This window comes from Cavenderia fasciculata (genome assembly GCF_000203815.1).
Source record: "Cavenderia fasciculata unplaced genomic scaffold Scf_Dfasci-G-b-205a01.r1-3, whole genome shotgun sequence".
Lineage (NCBI taxonomy): Eukaryota > Evosea > Eumycetozoa > Acytosteliales > Cavenderiaceae > Cavenderia > Cavenderia fasciculata.
The window spans coordinates 813,241-830,084 of record NW_004457737.1 but is presented as its reverse complement, the minus strand read 5'-3'; the positions used below and the strand labels follow the sequence as shown (position 1 = coordinate 830,084).

The following is a 16,844-nucleotide window of genomic DNA, read 5'->3' as shown; positions in this document are numbered from 1 at the left end:
TCTCGAACCAATTGTAAATTAAATTTTTAATATCTCTTTTTGCAGAAGGATCGCACATTAAAAGTTTTTAAGAATGCAATGATGATTGTGTTTCTTTTAAATTACTTTTGAACAAATAATGTTAATATTAAAAGAAAAAGATATATTAGAATTATGTGATTGGAAAGAGATCATAGATGTAGTGTATGATGTATTTGAAAGACAATCAAACAATCAAACTATTACACCACATAGAATTCTGATCAATCTAGAGGCCCAGGGAGCCGATAAGATCACGGGAGGCACCTACTTCAAACCATCGTTTGTAGAGGGTGTGGGATTGGGTTGCAAGGTAGTGTCGGTGTATCCCGACAATGCAAAGAAGAATCTTCCCGTGGTACCCGCATCGATCTATTTGGCCGATACGCACACTGGCATGCCCAAGGCTTTGTTGGCTGGTACCTACATTACTGGGTTTAGAACGGCTGCAGGGTCTGCTGTATCGGCAAGGATCATGGCTAAAAAGGATGCAAAGATCATGGTGGTCTTTGGGTCTGGTCTTCAAGCAGAATCACACATACTCGCATTGATGACGGAATTTCCCAACCTTGAAGAGGTGATCATTGGGTGTCGTAGAATGGAAAGTGGAAACAACCTTTTGGAACGTTTAAAAACTACATATCATGTGTCAACTGAAAAGATCCGATTGGTTGAAGGCAAGGGTGATGAATTGGCAGCCAAGGCTGATATTATTGTGACTGCAACCAGTTCATCCACACCACTATTCAATGGAAAGGTTGTCAAGCCCGGTACCCACATTATATGTGTTGGTACGGCCTCTCCCAAAGACCGAGAAGTCGACAATGACGCCGTTGTCAACAGTCGCGTCATCGTCGACGAGTTGAGTTCATGTATTGTCAGTGGTGACCTGGCTGCTCCGCTTGAACAAGGTGTCATCAAAGAATCACATATCCTCGGACCTCTGGGAGACGTACTCACAGGCAAGATCAAAGCTCGTACATCACCATCAGACATTACCCTCTACAAATCAGCAGGTACTGCTATCATGGACATTGCAACAGCTCATTGGTTTACAACTAAAGCAACTCAATTAAACAAAGGTTTATTAATAAATGATTTTAATTAAAAGGTTATGAAAAACAAAAACTATAGTACATATTGTTTATGTGTGTTAATTGTGTTTATAAAATGGTATGATGATTTATTGTTGACAAAGAAGTGTTTATTTTTCACTCTTTTCCTTGTATGAGACAACACCTTCTTCACCGAGGGCAGAGATGACGGTGACGAGGACGTCCTTACCGGCATCGATGGCGGCGGTGATGTTTTCACCGATTTCACCTTCTGGGACCTTGAGATCGTCCTTGGTGGTACCGTCTTCCTTGAGGAGTGAGAGGTAGCTATCGTCGGTGATGTAGATGACAGAGTATTCGTTACGTGAGACGTTTGGAACATCAATGTTGTGGGTGGATGGACAAATTTCTTCGTACTTCTTTCCAGAGAAGATATCGATACCGGTGATGTTGACCTTGGCGTGACCGTGCTTACCAGTCTTGGAGGTAGACATTTCAACAACCTTGCATGGTCTGTTGTTAATGACGACGTGACCGTTCTTTCTCAATGAAGAGCATTGAACTGGGTAAGTCAATGAAGCACCAGAACCAGCGTTGGTGTAATCTTCTTGTGGGATATCGTCGTTTTCGGTGTCGCTCATTTTAATAACTTTAAAGTATTTATGTAAAAGTAAGTTTTAAAAGAGTGTGAGTATTTAAATAAAATATAATATTATCTTGAAGATGAAGATGATTTGATTGGGCTGGTGTATGGTTGGTTGCAACTAATATAAACTAAACTATAATTATCTTTATATAAATATAATATAATTTGTGTTTACAAAAGTAGTAATAAAAAAAAAGAAAACAAAAAAAATATAATATATTACAAAGATCGAGTAGTTGTTCTGTTGTGTGTGGTACCCAGTGTGTGAGTGTGTGAGTTTCTCAATGAGAAACAAAAAAGAATGAGTATTATGGGTGTAAATGTGCAAATGGAGAAAAATCTATCTATTTCTGTCCTCCTCGAAAAAAAAGAGATAGATATAGACTGTCTGTCACTTTAGAATTATCTCTCTCTCTCCATTTTAACTCGCTTTCCTCTACTCCTCTTCTCTCTGCTCTCTCGCTCATTGCTAACTGTGTTGTATGTAAAATTGTGATAAAAAAAGATGTATGTGCTTGCCTACCTGTACTGTCGTGACTTTAAATAAAAAAAAATGTCGAATTTTCAATACAAAGTCAAGCTGCGAAAAGAGTGAAAAAAAAATACACTCAAAAAAAATATTTTTAAAAAAGTGAGAGTGAGCCAAAATTGTTTGCCCGGCATTATTAATAATCAACCGCGAAGATCTTGAGTCAGTATCTTATCTCCACCTCGTGTATTAGTACTTGATCATATAGCTAGCTTCTAATTTTTTTAAATCAATAGATATATGAACTTCATTTTATTTTATTAGATTTAATGTGATCATAAAATGCATCTTAGTTTAGTTATAGTGTCTTGGATAAAAAACAAAAGTAGTTAGTATTTATTTGTTGAGCAGATGATATCAAGAATTTAAATCATTAGGTTTGATGTTCGATGATTATAGTAATAAAAAAAAAAAAGTAGAAAAGCAACCTTCATCCGCATTTGTGCAATAATGATAAAAGCAGGGGATGCAACGAGGTGGGGGTGTGTGTTGTTGATGTCGATGTCGCATCAAAGCATACTGATAATAATGATAATATGAAAATCATTAATTTAATTAAAGTTGGTGGTAGATTACTGCAATAGTACGAGCAGGTAGGGTAGGTGTATTTGTTTTATTTTTCAAACAAAATATAATATAATACTATAGTATACATTTATTTATAAAAAAAATCATCAAATCATCGAATCACCTCCACCAATATTTATAAATATATTAATATAATATAATATTAAAAATCTATTATAAATATATATTTTATTTCATTCAAACATTCATTCATAACATTACATTAATTAAATATAATAATAATAATCATACATACATATATATATAAATATATCATTTATACAAATAACATTATAAATAACGTTATTTAGTTATTTTTTTTATTTAATTTTAAAGAATGATGAATAATAATACAACAACAACAACAATGAATAGTAGTAGTAGTAATAATAGTAGTAATAGTACAGGATATGGACATAGTCGTAGTAATAGTTGTACTGGAATTGTCAATGGAGATACACATAATTATTCATCAGATTATTTATTGTCCAATGCAAAGAAAACTAATTTGGTCAATGACAAGGGCGAGAGAATATTCAAACGTATATTGGTTGCATCCAATGCTTTACCAGTGTTGGTCAGTACCAGTCATCTTGGTGATTCACCAGGAGGCATACCAGGTGAAAAGAGAGATACCATTAGATCAAGTGGCTACGGTGCATTCAATCCTCTTAGAAACAGTGGTTGTTTTCGTGGAAGTGGTGGTATAGTTCGTGGCAATAATACTCCTCAAGGAGGAGGAGGAGGAGGTGATGGTACCGTTCCAACTTCATTTTCACTTCCAAACTCTCCTCCAAATGATCAATTTCCAAATTATCAAGTTAAAGTAACACATGAAACTTCTCCCATTGAATCTGCTTTGGAAAGTTTAGTTGATAATGGTAAATAATTTGGAAAAGTATTTATTTATTTATTTATTTATTTATATTAATACATTTATATTTTTTTTTCATTTTAGAGATTAAAGATTATTTATGGATTGGATGGCCACATTGTGAAGTGACAGAAGATAATGTAGATCAGGTTGAAAGTGAAATTAAAAAGGCAGGATCCAACTTGTTCCCAATCTTTTTGGATGAGACCAATGTTGACAATTATTACAAGGGGTATTGCAAGATTGGACTGTGGCCATTGATTCATTACCAATTGAATTTTGTTCGTTTAGAGACACAATGGTGGGATTCCTACGTACAAGTAAACCAATTGTTTTGTGACAAGATTGTAGAGTTGTATCGTCCAGGTGATGTCATTTGGGTACACGATTATCATTTAATGTTGTTACCAGCAATGGTTAAAAAGGCACTCGGTAACAAAGTTTCAATTGGTTTCTTCTTTCATGCTCCATTTCCAAGTTATGAATTATTTAGAATTTTACCAAATGTAAAGAAATATAGAAAATAATTGAAATATATATCTTAATTTTAATATTAATTATTTATATTTATATTTTTTAGAGAACTGAATTATTACAAGGTATATTAGGATCAAATTTAATTGGATTTCAATCATTTGAATATTTGAGACATTTTAAAAGTTCATGTGCAAGATTATTGGATTTACAAGTCGATCCAAAAGGTATAGAGGTGATTGGTGAGAATGTATCACCACATTTTGTAAAGTTACAAGTGTATCCTATCGGCGTTGATTTCTCAGACTATGCAAGCTACCTCGAGACACCAAGTGTCCTCGAACGTATTCAAAAGTTGAGAGAGATATTCAAAGACAAAAAGGTTATTTTTGCTCGTGACAAATTGGATTCTATCGAAGGTGTCCCAAGAAAGCTTCAAGTACTCGAGAATCTACTAGAAAACTATCCAGAATGGAGAGAAAAGTTGGTACTCATTCAAATCTATGAACCAGTCATGGAACAATATAGTGAATCATCTGAACAAAAAACTTTCCATAAATCTGTAAACGAGTAAGATAGAATATAATAGAATTGAATTTGTATTCAAATATATTTAATTAACTTTTAATTTTAATTTTTATTTATTAGAATGGTTGGTAGAATAAATGGTAAATATGGAACATTAAATTATAATCCAATAGAATATATCAATAGAAAGGTAGGGATTGAGGAGTTGACGGCATTGTATAGATTGGCAGATATGGCATTGATTACACCACTTCGTGATGGAATGAATTTGACATCACACGAGTATGTGGTGTGTCAAAAGGATAGTTTTGGCGTGTTGGTATTGTCCGAGTTTACGGGTGCTGCTAGATGTCTGGGTGGAGCTATCATTGTCAATCCATTTTCTGAAAAGGAGATTACAATGTCGGTGATTGAGGCACTCAACATGCCAATGGAAGAGAGAAGGCTTAAGCACTCGATCAACTACAACTATGTGATGGCCAACACATCCCACTTTTGGGCCAAACGTTATCTATGTGATCTATACGAGACGGTCAAGGACGACCCGACCACAACGATGGTACCACAGATCAACCCAGATATGATCAAAAAGTGTTATGTGGCAGCCAACATGCGCCACTTTTTCCTCGACTATGACGGCACGCTCACACCCCTTGTCAAACACCCCAAAATGGCTGCACCCACCAAAGAGCTGCTCGACACGCTCGAGCGTCTCACCAAGGATCCGCGCAACCAGGTGTATGTCATCAGCGGACGTGACCGATCTTCGTTGGAGGGATGGCTCGGTCATCTGCCAATCGGGCTGTCGTGCGAGCACGGCGGTCTCTTTAGACCACCGGGTGTCAACCAAAAGTGGGATGAAAACGCCAACCTCGACCTCTCGTGGAAGGACACGGTCACTGCCATCATGCAGGATTTCGAAGACCGCACACCCGGCTCCTTTGTTGAGTACAAGGAGATCAACCTCACCTGGCACTACCGTGGCGCCGACCCAGACTTTTCCGAGTACCAAGCTAGCGAGCTCATGGCCCAGCTCCACTCGGTCGCCAACAAGTACCCGCTCGACGTCCTCCTCGGAAAGAAAGCAATCGAAGTCAAACCAAAGGGTATCAACAAGGGTGGCATCATCAAAACCATTCTCTCCAAACTCCCACCATCCGACAAATCAAATGAATTTATCTTTTGCTGTGGTGATGACAAGACCGACGAAGATATGTTTAAACAACTGCAATCCATATCAATTAGTGCTGGCGTCATTGAGCAAGAAGAGAATGGTCAAAATGACAAGATTATGCAACAAAGAATCCTCGAGAATGAACAAAAACTAAAAGGAGTTGGATTGAAATGTTTTACCGTCAAGGTATTGGCCGAAGGTGGAAAAGATCAATTAAATACCTATGCCAAATCCCTCATTGATAGTCCACTAGATGTTGTTCATTTATTAAATACTTTATCAAAATTAAATATTTAAATCAAAAACATTCCAAATTAATATTAATAATATTAATAATATTAATAATAACACTAACTATACAAATATAAATACAAAGATTAAATTATAATAATAATATATATTATAACATTTCAAACTTGACAAAAAAATAAATTAATATTTTTTAAAAAAACTACTCTTTTGAAAATCAAACACTCATTTCCTTTTCGTCTTTCTTAATATATAATTATCTAATTATAGTTATACTAATATAGTAATAGATAACAGTAGTAGTAGTATTAATAGTAAAAGATGGGGGCGAATAAGAGTAAAGCAAAGAATATAAATGAATTACAAAGTGATATTCAACATTCAAATGAATTGTAAGAGAAAAGAGAGAAAACGAAAGAGACAGATATAGACAAGACACATGTCAAAATAGAGAATAAAGAATAGAGGGTATTAATTATTGTATTTATATTTATTGATCTAGATTAAAGACAATTAAAGATAAATCGGGATATATCATACAATTAAAGTTAGATTCTACATCGGGTGGAGTAGACCTTTTAAAAGATGTACAACTATGGAAGTTGTTTGTAAAGATACAAGTCATGTTTATAAATAGTAGTAGTAGTAATAGTAGTACGAGTACGAGTAGTACTGGTAATAGTGGCAAGAATACAGATACAACACCATTGAGTGTATTAAAGTATAATCAATACTATCATTTCAGAGGACAAGTTGTAGAGTTTTTAGAGACGAGTAATAGTGGACAACCAACAGTATTTGAAACTAAAACAAAAGGAGGTGATATAGACTATGACGAAGATGAATATGATCACGAATGTCCTGTATGTCTAGAGAATGAAGCAACTTGTGTTGCTCCTTGTATGCACAAGTTTTGTAATCAATGTATTAATCAATGGTATTGTATCATATCAAATCAAGTTCAAGTTAATTCAAAAGTGGACTAACATTGTCTTTATTATATATATATAGGAGAACCAAACAAAAATCATGTCCCATATGTATAAGTCCCTTTAGTGATGATTTGGATTTTGAATTAATTGATGCACCCAAAGAAGAAGAGCTATTACACTTTTTTAAAACTATGGTTTTAAAGAAATAACCGATCAACACCCTTACCCCCCTACCTACACATGTACATACAAAATTATATAATTTGGAAAACTGGAAATGATTGGTGATTGTTAGCGACGGCTACTGTATCTTATATTATAATATATACGATAACAGATATACAACATATTCCTCCACCATCAACCCACCACCACCTCCCCCCCTTTACTAACAATAGATGGATATATATACCTCACATTCATTTAATATTATGTCAATATTATAAAGATTAATATATTTATTTAATACAACAACCAACCAACAAACAAACAATGGAATTATTCCACTTATTATTAATATCTATGGATGGATGAAACCGAACATCAACTCAACCAAAAAAACAAAGGATTAGTGATGTGGTGGTGGTGGGTGTGGTTGGTGGGGAGGGGGAGGGTGTAAAACACTGTGGTGTCGTAGAATGAATTTACGACCATCACCTGCTGGTATACTCTTGAAGATACGATACAATAATGTGGTTGGTTGGTCAGTCGGTCTGTCTGTCTGTCTGACACACAGATATGGAAATAATTATTGCAAGTGTTGCTTATGTTGAGGAAGAGGAGGGGAAAATTGATTATTAGGCAAAGTGTATCAAACAATAGAGATAGACAGGAAAAATACGAAAGTTGGAAATTATCATCGTTAGAATAATAATAATAATTATTGAACAACAACAACTACAACAACACTCACCTAACCACCACGCATCATTATTATTATCTTGTTTATTATTTTTTCCACGCGTAACCAAGAATTAATTATTAATTTTATTATCCCAATAAGAGAGAGAGAGAAAGAGAAAGAGAATATCTATAGCTAAAACTAGAAAGATTTGGACAGATAAAAATATTAATAATAATAGATAGGATTAATCCATTCGTTCCATTCAGTCCATCCATCTCATCCATCTAATAATTAAATCAAAATACAAAAAAAAAAATATAACTCACTCATAAAAATAATATAATATATTTTCAGGACAGACAGACAGACAGACAGACAGATAGATAGAAAATAGTCATAGAGGTTTACAGTTTCGAAATGCAAACAAGAGTAGTAGGAAATTAAATTATTAATAATTGTTTTTAGAAATAATAATAATTTTATTGTTACAATCTTTTTGGAAAACCAGTCATAGTAATAATAACATAGTAATATTAATAATAATAATAATAATAATAATAGTAGTAATACTTTATATATATAATATTAAAAAATGATAGCGGATGAAAAAGAACCAAATAAATCAGATGATTTAAATAATAATAGTAATAGTAATAATACACCTACAACTACAGGTTCTTCTTCTTCATCATCATCATCTTCGATACCAGGATCATTATCTGGAATTATTGCAAGATTAAATGGTAGTTCGGATGGAGGATCCAAGGGAAATACACCAAGAGGATTATTAAGGAGTCGTAGAACAGTTAGCCAAGGTGGAGATCCATCGAGCGTTGTATCAAAGGAAAAAGAAAAAAAAGAAAAGGAAAGGGAAAAGAGGAAAGAGAAAGGGAAAAGAAAGAGGAAAGGGAAAGGGAAAAGAAAGAGGATAAATTAAATCATCTAAATACCATTCTAAATAATAGTAATATTTCAACAACCAACAGTAAAATACACCATCCACCAATTAAATTATCATTTCCATGGGGTATTTTGGAATCACCATGTCATGGTGAAAAAATCGAATTAAATCAACTGGTAACTAATTTTGGACGTGGTTCTGGTGAGGAAATCGATATTAAATTCTTAAATGAAATGTTGGTATCTAGTAAACATTGTAGTATCACCCTTAGAAAACGTACATTTAATTTTGGACATCCTCCATCTGCCATTAGTTCCCCCGCATCTTCCTCTACTATATCTGCCACATCTTCACCTGCTTCATCTACCGCCAGTAATCTATCTTCTCCCATGTCTTCTATTTCTTCGATATCTACTTTAAAAACATCAACCGAATCTTCTACTTCTTCCTCTACCTCATCCCCACAACCATTTAATCAACCACCAAATAATAATAATAATAATGTAAATAACACACTTCAACAACAACCAATCGAATTATTAATCCCATATATCGTTGATTATAGTACCAATGGTGTATATTTGGGAGACAAACGAATTGAAAGAAAACAAAGAATTGTATTGGAGGATGGCCAGCTCGTCTCGTTGATATCGGCGTCGTCGCCTGTCAAATCATTTGTATTTCATAATTTGCTGCCGTCTCTGACTGCCGAACAAAGGTCAGAGATTGGAAGCCACCTACAACCGGATCTAGGGCTGTCTGACCGCGAGGATATCTATGACGAAGATGACCCCGATCTACTCGATGCCATGCTTAGTACCAACTCATCACCTGTATTTAAACAATCGATTCTTCCACCTGCAGGTTCAACCAACAATACTGGTAAATCCTCTGGAGGTAGCCAACAAAAAAAGCCCGAACAGTATATCCAATTAGTGAAAATGCAACCGTCTTTGAAAACACTGCAAATGTTAAACGACGACATTCGCCGAATATGTTCTCATGTCACCCCTATCCAGTCTCCTCCTCCCCCTGTACCAGCTCCCGCATCTCCCACAGGATCCACATCTTCTGCCACCAGCAGTGCCAGCAGTACAAGTACTGTAGTAATCAACCAAAATGATTGGCTCGACAAATTTATCCAGTTGGGAGGTGCCAACGCACTTCTCGACATTGTTTCACTAAACAACAAAGGCATCAGGTTTTCAGATTCCGACTTATCAATTGACCGAGAGTGTATTAAAATATTACATTTATTAATTAAATATTCAATGATTGTATGTACAGACAGAAACAACATAGAAACAACTATATAATATAATATAATATACTCAAAGTACTTACTTATTATTTATTTTTAATTTTTTAGAGTACAATTAAATCAATTCTTGGAGATGATTCATTTAAAGATTTATTATTGATTTTAATCAATCCTTCACATTCATCACTTTTCAAATCGACCATTATATCATTGTGTACCAAGTTTTGTAATTATTCAGAGTCTGCGCACAAGTATTTGTTGCAGGGTATTGAAAAGATACAAATATTGAAACGTGACCGTCAACGATTCAAATGGCTGTTGGAAACCATCATCTTTGATCATTCAGTAGAGTACAAGACACAATGTCTATCATTATTCAATGCTATCTTGGAAGGTGCCAACTGCAACCCACCACTAAAGACCAAACTCAAATCCGAATTACAAACCATGTTGCTTCAAAAGTTACCCGATATACTTCACCAAGACATGTGTCCAGAATTGGAAAAACAATTAAATCTATTGTCACTTCATTTTGAAGTTCAACCAAACATCAACAACCCCAATAATAATTCACTCTCATCTAATCATTCAAAATCATCATCTTGGTATAAAACAATTAACTTGGGGTAACTATCTATCTATGATACATATCATATTTTTAAAAATAACAAAGTGTGAATAGAATATTAATAATTTAATTTATTTATTTAAATATTTATATATATATATATATTTTACTTTAGTGATCCAGTTTCAATGTGTATGGCAGTACATAAACAATTAAAAGCAGAGAATCAAGATTCCACTTTTACATCGATTTTACAAGATATATTCACAATATCATTTTCCGATCAGCAGTCATTGTCTGCTTCACCTTCACCGTCATCGGCTTCACCTGCTTCGCAACAACCACAATTTGATAATAATCAAAACCAGGTAACACCCAATCGATCGTCCATGTTGAGTTTGTTGGTTAAATTCTCAAAATCTTTGTCTCTGGTAAACGATCCGGCCAAGATGAACACGGCAATCAACGCTCTTCAAGAAAATATTGAGAATTTAAAGGTTGGTATGGTGGGTGGTTCATCAAACAAGACAAGTCCAACTTCCCAAAAGGTTTTGACTGATGGAAAGAAAGATCCACCTGCTCCTGCACCCGCTGCTCCAGAAGATAAACCAAAAGAAGAGGAAAAGTCATTTGATACCTCTGTAGCAGGACCGCCTGCACCACCCGCTCCAGCTCCACCACCTCCACCCCCACCACCTCCCTCTGCTAAAGGTGCTGCTGGCGGGGGACCTCCGCCACCCCCACCTCCACCTGGTGGCGGACCCCCACCACCACCCCCACCTGGACCAGGAGGTGCTGCTACTGCAGGAGGCATTTCCAAGAGAAAAGGGGATGCTCCATCAGTCCCAATGAAACAATTGTTTTGGCCAAAGATTCCACTTCTCAAAATCCCCAAAACCGTTTGGGACGATAAGGAGCAATCAGACTTTTCAGACAAGGTCACTAAAATTGAATTTGACAAGGTATTGTTGGAACAGTTGTTTTGTGCCAAGAAGGCTGTTCCTCTCGGAAGCAAAGTAGACGATGACAAGGTTGAAAAGGAGGTAGAGAAAAAGACATCAATCTTGGATATGAGAAGATCAAACAATATTGGCATCCTCTTGTCAAAATACAAATTAAATACGATATGGGTGGTCGACGCATTGACATCAATGGATGAAAAGAAATTAACCAATGAAATGGTATTGGTCATTTCCAAATGTATTGCAACCGCCGAAGAAGAAGAATCACTTAAAAATTATAAAGGTGAAAAGAGTACTCTTGCAGATATAGATCAATTCCTATTAGATGTATGTATCATCATATCATATATATATAAGTATGGAAGAAGTTTAAATCACAAGTTTAATATATATATAAATATAAATAGTTTGTAATGAATATAAATTAATTTAATCTTTTATTATTATTATTATATTTTAATTTAGGTAACCAAATCAATTCCAAAGGTTAGAGAAAGAATATCTAGTTTACAATTTAAACAACAATTTGATACGATGATTGAAGATATTACCATTGCTACCAAATTTGTTGAACTTACAAGTCAAGAGTTATTAAAGTGTAAAGGGTTTAGACTAGTTCTCTATTTGATCTTAAAAATTGGTAACTATTTAAATAATGTTGGTAATCAAGCTGATGGTTTTAAATTGTCTTTCCTCAGTACTGTATGTATCGCACAATATTCAAAAAAAAAGAAAGATTTATTAATTTCTTTATTTTTAATTATTTAGATGACAAATACAAAATCAATTGATAACAAAACAACATTATTACATCATATTGCACAAATTGTATGGAATAGGTATCCAGATTATTTGATTACACCAGAGACATTCCCATCGTTGGAGGCAGCATCTCGATGCCAGTGGAAAGAGATGGTGGCCCAGATCACATTCCTACAGGATGGTATTGCCAATCTCCAAAAGGAAGTAGAGATGCAAAGCAAGGCATATGGTAACGATAGTTTTGTCACCAAGATGAAATCGTTTATCGCTTCTAGAACACCTCAAATTGAGTGTCTGGCAATCTATGTCAAACAGGTGGAAGACATTTTCAACTCATCAATGAAATACTTTGTCGAAGAGAACCAAACACCCGATGAATTCTTTTCACTGATGAATAGTTTTATCACCAATTTTAACAAGGCTCATAAAGACAATCTACGTGAATTAGAGATGAAACAAGGCAAGTCAAAGAAGGATTCATATCAAACCAAGAACAAGAGCGTTGCTCAACCCAACAAGAATGGTCCTAGCAATAGTGACTGCTCATCTGAACAAGCCAAGGAAAAGGACAACTACAAGGAAAAGGATGGTGGTGATGACAACCAAGACACTAAAAAGAATGGGTTCCTATCATTCTTTTCAAAGAAGAAGAACAATCACAACAAGGATAATAATAATACGATGGGTCTTGACACCAAGGATAAAGAAAAGGATCAAAGTGATATCACTAAACAACAAATGGCAACTGAATTCCCAAGAGGTGATGGTAATAAGAAATATGACAACTCTTCTTCTCCCAACTTTACCAAAAAGGAATTTGGCACTAAACAACAACCATTTGGTGATAACAACAACAACAACAACAAGACTGATAATAATAGATTAGTAGCTCTTAAAAATAATAATAATAGAATTGGAAATAATAATAATAACAATAATAGTAATGGTAATAATGGTAAATTGAGAAGTCCGGGCAACAGAAATAATAATAATAATAATAATAATAATAATTTACCAACTAAATCATCATTACGATCAGCCAATTTAAATAATTTATTAAAGTCTGACAACAAAAAACTTGGAGATAATAATTTCAAAAACACTCTTAGAACTAGTAGCAATGCTTTGAAGAATTCTACAACTCTCAAATCCCCAACAAAAGACCTCAAGTCTAAATTTGAGAATATTAACAAGGCAGCAATGAACAATAATAATAGTAATAAGAATGGTAATAAGAATGGTAGCAATCGTCATCATCAACTCAAGAAAACTACTATTCCAACAATTACAACTCAAAAGAATTCCAATGGAAATGTTGTTGGTAAACCAAATATTAATATTAATTCAACAAAGGTCAATAATATGAATAATAATAAGTTGGTACAACTAAAACCAAATGGTACCAATTTGAACAAGATTAATCATAATATTATTGCCAATAAGATTAATAATAATCCTAAGATTAATGGTAATGTTGGTGCTAATAAGAGTAATGGTAGTGTTGGTACTGCAAATAAGATGGGTGGTAATTTGAAACCATTGGCAACATCGACAACAACAACAACAACAAATGCCAAAACCTATTTAAAACCAAAAATATCATCTTCATCGAAATCAATGTTATCACAATCACGTTCACAAAGTAATGGTAGCATGTCTAGATTCTATACCAACAATATGAAACCAAATCATCTAAAGTCAACTGTCTTTTCACCCATTGACAACAATCCATTTATTCAAGGTGAAAGAAAAGCATACAATGCCAGACCCAAAACAGCACTTGATGAAATCAAACAAAAATTATTTGAAAATGGAAGCAAACAACAGTATAATGGATCAAAAAGAATGGGAACATTCAATAGAAAACCATTTATCAAGAAATACCTTGCATCACCTTCACTTAGAACTATTAATAATAATAGATTATTATCCAACAAACAACCTATTAGACATGTCACTCCAAAGAATCAATCCAACAATAACACTTCTACGACTACCTCTGCCAAACCCAAGGACATTAATAGTGTTACAAAAAAGGTTGATCAAGTAAAACCAATCATTGATGAAAAGGAAAAGGAACCATCATCGGTTGTTGAAAATAGTACTACTATTAAACAACCTGAACCAGTCAATGTTGAAATGAAGGTTGAAGCAGCAGTACCAGTTCCAGTTCCAGTACCAGTACCAGTGGTAGAGGCAACTCAAGATACTAAATCAATCGCTGAAGATAGTCCATCATTTGGTGTTACATTAAAACCAACTCCTACATTACCTGAAAAGAAGGAACCTTTATCATCTTCATCTTCACCTACTAGTAGTATACCACACCTTGTTGCTGTGTCAACACCTTCATCTTCATATCATTCACCATCATCAAGCTCAACTTTGACTACTGCAACATCGACACCAAGAAATTCCACTTCTACTCCTCCAACTATTACACAATCCATCTCTGCCACACCAGTCAAGATATCACCACCCGTTCAAAAAACACCCAATATCTTTAGGGAAATGATTAAAGATGAGATGTCTGTTAAAAAGAATTCGGAGATGATGATGATGATGGAAAAGAAGATTTCACCTGATATTAAGCCATCTTCATCATCACCACCTGTTGTTTCCGAAGAAGCTTCTGGTAGTGCATCTTACAAAAAGCACAAGAAATCAAAATCAACACTCCATAAATTATTTGATAATATCAAGAGCAAGACTATGAAGTTTGGACAAAGTGACAAGAACAAACAACAATCACCAAAGCTACATCAACACATGGAAGAATATCTCAAACAACAACCATTCAACCATAATGCTCAAGGAGCCGATGAAATTCATTTACCTATATCTCCAAGTATTAGCAATAACCACTGTTCCAGTGGAAATGGAAATGATATAGGAGTACTCGAAAAGAAACCAATTGCACCATCTGATTTGGGATTATCACTATCTGATATTCCATTAAAGATTTTAATGCCGTCTTTGCAAGTTGGTAGACACCGTTAAACCCAATATTAAATAAATTAATAAAATAAATGGATTTAACTAGCTTTGATCGATAAAGTTATCCATTATTTATATCTCCATCATTATGATTATTATTATTATTATTATGTATTAGTTAGTTACTTTTTATTCATTGATTTCAACTTTGACATTAAATCTTGTAAATTGGTTGATTCTGAAACTTGAACTTTATCATCTTCTTTTAAATTGATTGTTGGTGTTGTATCATATGCAAACTCTATTCCTTTTCCAATACTTTGTTGTTGTGGTTGTTGAGTGGTATCCAAGTCATCTGGAATCAATTCAATTCCCCATTCATTATCTGTAGATGGAGGAGGAGTAACGTCTTGTTGATCTAGGGAGGGAGGTGTTGGAGGATGATCGATTAAATATTGTTTATATGCCAATTGATGTTTGATACAATACGAGTTGGTACATTCTGGATTGGGTTTGATTGTTTCCTTTGGAAAGTAGTCGCTTAGAGCATTGTATCCGAGTAGGTTGGACACTTCACCAAACGACAGTAGTTGTTTGAGTGCATTTTGTACGAGGATACCTGCTACAATACCCATGGTGGTAGGAAGCGATGCTGCACATACACCCTCTCTCTTTAACGTTCGCTCGTCTATACCACTTGCAACAATCAATGGTGGAACGCATTGGAAGCAGGCAGTCTGGCCAGGCACGATATATTGTATGTGTCCCGAGACGGCACTCTCCGACACACCACTCTCCATCCACGCATGGCCGAGCTCTAGACACGCCTGATTGATCGCTACACGTGCCTCAAAGTTGTCTACGCAGCCCAACACAAGTGAGACGGGTCCACCAATACCACCGACACCACCGTTCTTGATACGATCTAAAAACAGATCAAAGCAGTCGACTGTTGTAATGTTGCCATTGTGTGTCTCAAACTCAACGTCTGGGTTAATCGCTTTAAGTGTCTCCATGGCAGCCACTGTCTTTTTCAAGCCAGCTTGCTCGGGTCTAAAAAAGAGACGATTCATATTGGCTATTTCAACGGTATCATAGTCAAACAACAATAGTTTACCAACTCCACATCTTGTCAACATCTCAGCTGCAACACTACCAATACCTCCCAATCCAACTATAATAACACTTTTAGTTCTAATATCCTAATATATTTACGATGAGAAGAGAGAGTAGGTCTACTTTTAGTTGTTTGTCACACTGACCATCCCTCTTTGGCTCATACCTCATAGTTGTTGACAATACCCATTTTCTTTAATGCCATTAATCGACTGTATGGATTAGAGTCTACGACCTCTGAACTCATACTTTGTATTTTATCTCTATAATATTTTGGTTGTTGTTGTTCACTCATTCTTTCTTTCTTCTTCTATATATCTCTCTTTGCACAAGAAATACTACAAACTTTAATTAATGACTTTTAAAGTCATCACACACAATAAAAAAAAGATTTTAAAAAAATAATTTTTTTTTAAAAGGTCTGTTCGACGATCATGATGTTGATGA

At 34.8% G+C, this 16,844-nt stretch overlaps 6 protein-coding genes across 6 annotated transcripts; 4 read left to right on the top strand and 2 right to left on the bottom strand.

The window, feature by feature from the left end:
• Positions 1–118: 118 nt before the first annotated feature.
• Positions 119–1,126, top strand: DFA_03041 (uncharacterized protein; the record flags this gene model as incomplete). The annotated part of the gene is made up of 1 exon (XM_004362591.1): positions 119–1,126. One exon carries the CDS (start codon positions 119–121, stop codon positions 1,124–1,126), a length of 1,008 nt encoding a protein of 335 aa, XP_004362648.1.
• Positions 1,127–1,222: 96 nt separating this feature from the next.
• On the bottom strand, positions 1,223–1,714 carry eif5a (eukaryotic translation initiation factor 5A; the record flags this gene model as incomplete). The annotated part of the gene is made up of 1 exon (XM_004362590.1): positions 1,223–1,714. The coding sequence occupies one exon, from the start codon at positions 1,712–1,714 to the stop codon at positions 1,223–1,225; it is 492 nt and encodes a 163-aa protein (XP_004362647.1).
• Positions 1,715–2,020: 306 nt separating this feature from the next.
• Positions 2,021–6,162, top strand: tpsB (glycosyltransferase; the record flags this gene model as incomplete). Its single annotated transcript, XM_004362589.1, has 6 exons — positions 2,021–2,109; positions 3,152–3,696; positions 3,774–4,195; positions 4,270–4,733; positions 4,812–5,429; positions 5,937–6,162. The coding sequence occupies 6 exons, from the start codon at positions 2,021–2,023 to the stop codon at positions 6,160–6,162; spliced, it is 2,364 nt and encodes a 787-aa protein (XP_004362646.1).
• A 273-nt stretch (positions 6,163–6,435) lies between these two features.
• On the top strand, positions 6,436–7,255 carry DFA_03038 (uncharacterized protein; the record flags this gene model as incomplete). Its single annotated transcript, XM_004362588.1, has 4 exons — positions 6,436–6,506; positions 6,617–6,718; positions 6,752–7,051; positions 7,126–7,255. The coding sequence occupies 4 exons, from the start codon at positions 6,436–6,438 to the stop codon at positions 7,253–7,255; spliced, it is 603 nt and encodes a 200-aa protein (XP_004362645.1).
• A 1,227-nt stretch (positions 7,256–8,482) lies between these two features.
• forJ (formin domain-containing protein) lies at positions 8,483–15,344 on the top strand (the record flags this gene model as incomplete). The annotated part of the gene is made up of 6 exons (XM_004362587.1): positions 8,483–8,725; positions 8,761–10,068; positions 10,161–10,657; positions 10,796–11,909; positions 12,048–12,284; positions 12,351–15,344. The coding sequence occupies 6 exons, from the start codon at positions 8,483–8,485 to the stop codon at positions 15,342–15,344; spliced, it is 6,393 nt and encodes a 2,130-aa protein (XP_004362644.1).
• A 119-nt stretch (positions 15,345–15,463) lies between these two features.
• On the bottom strand, positions 15,464–16,692 carry uba5 (UBA/THIF-type NAD/FAD binding fold-containing protein; the record flags this gene model as incomplete). The annotated part of the gene is made up of 2 exons (XM_004362586.1): positions 15,464–16,483; positions 16,564–16,692. The coding sequence occupies 2 exons, from the start codon at positions 16,690–16,692 to the stop codon at positions 15,464–15,466; spliced, it is 1,149 nt and encodes a 382-aa protein (XP_004362643.1).
• Positions 16,693–16,844: the final 152 nt, after the last annotated feature.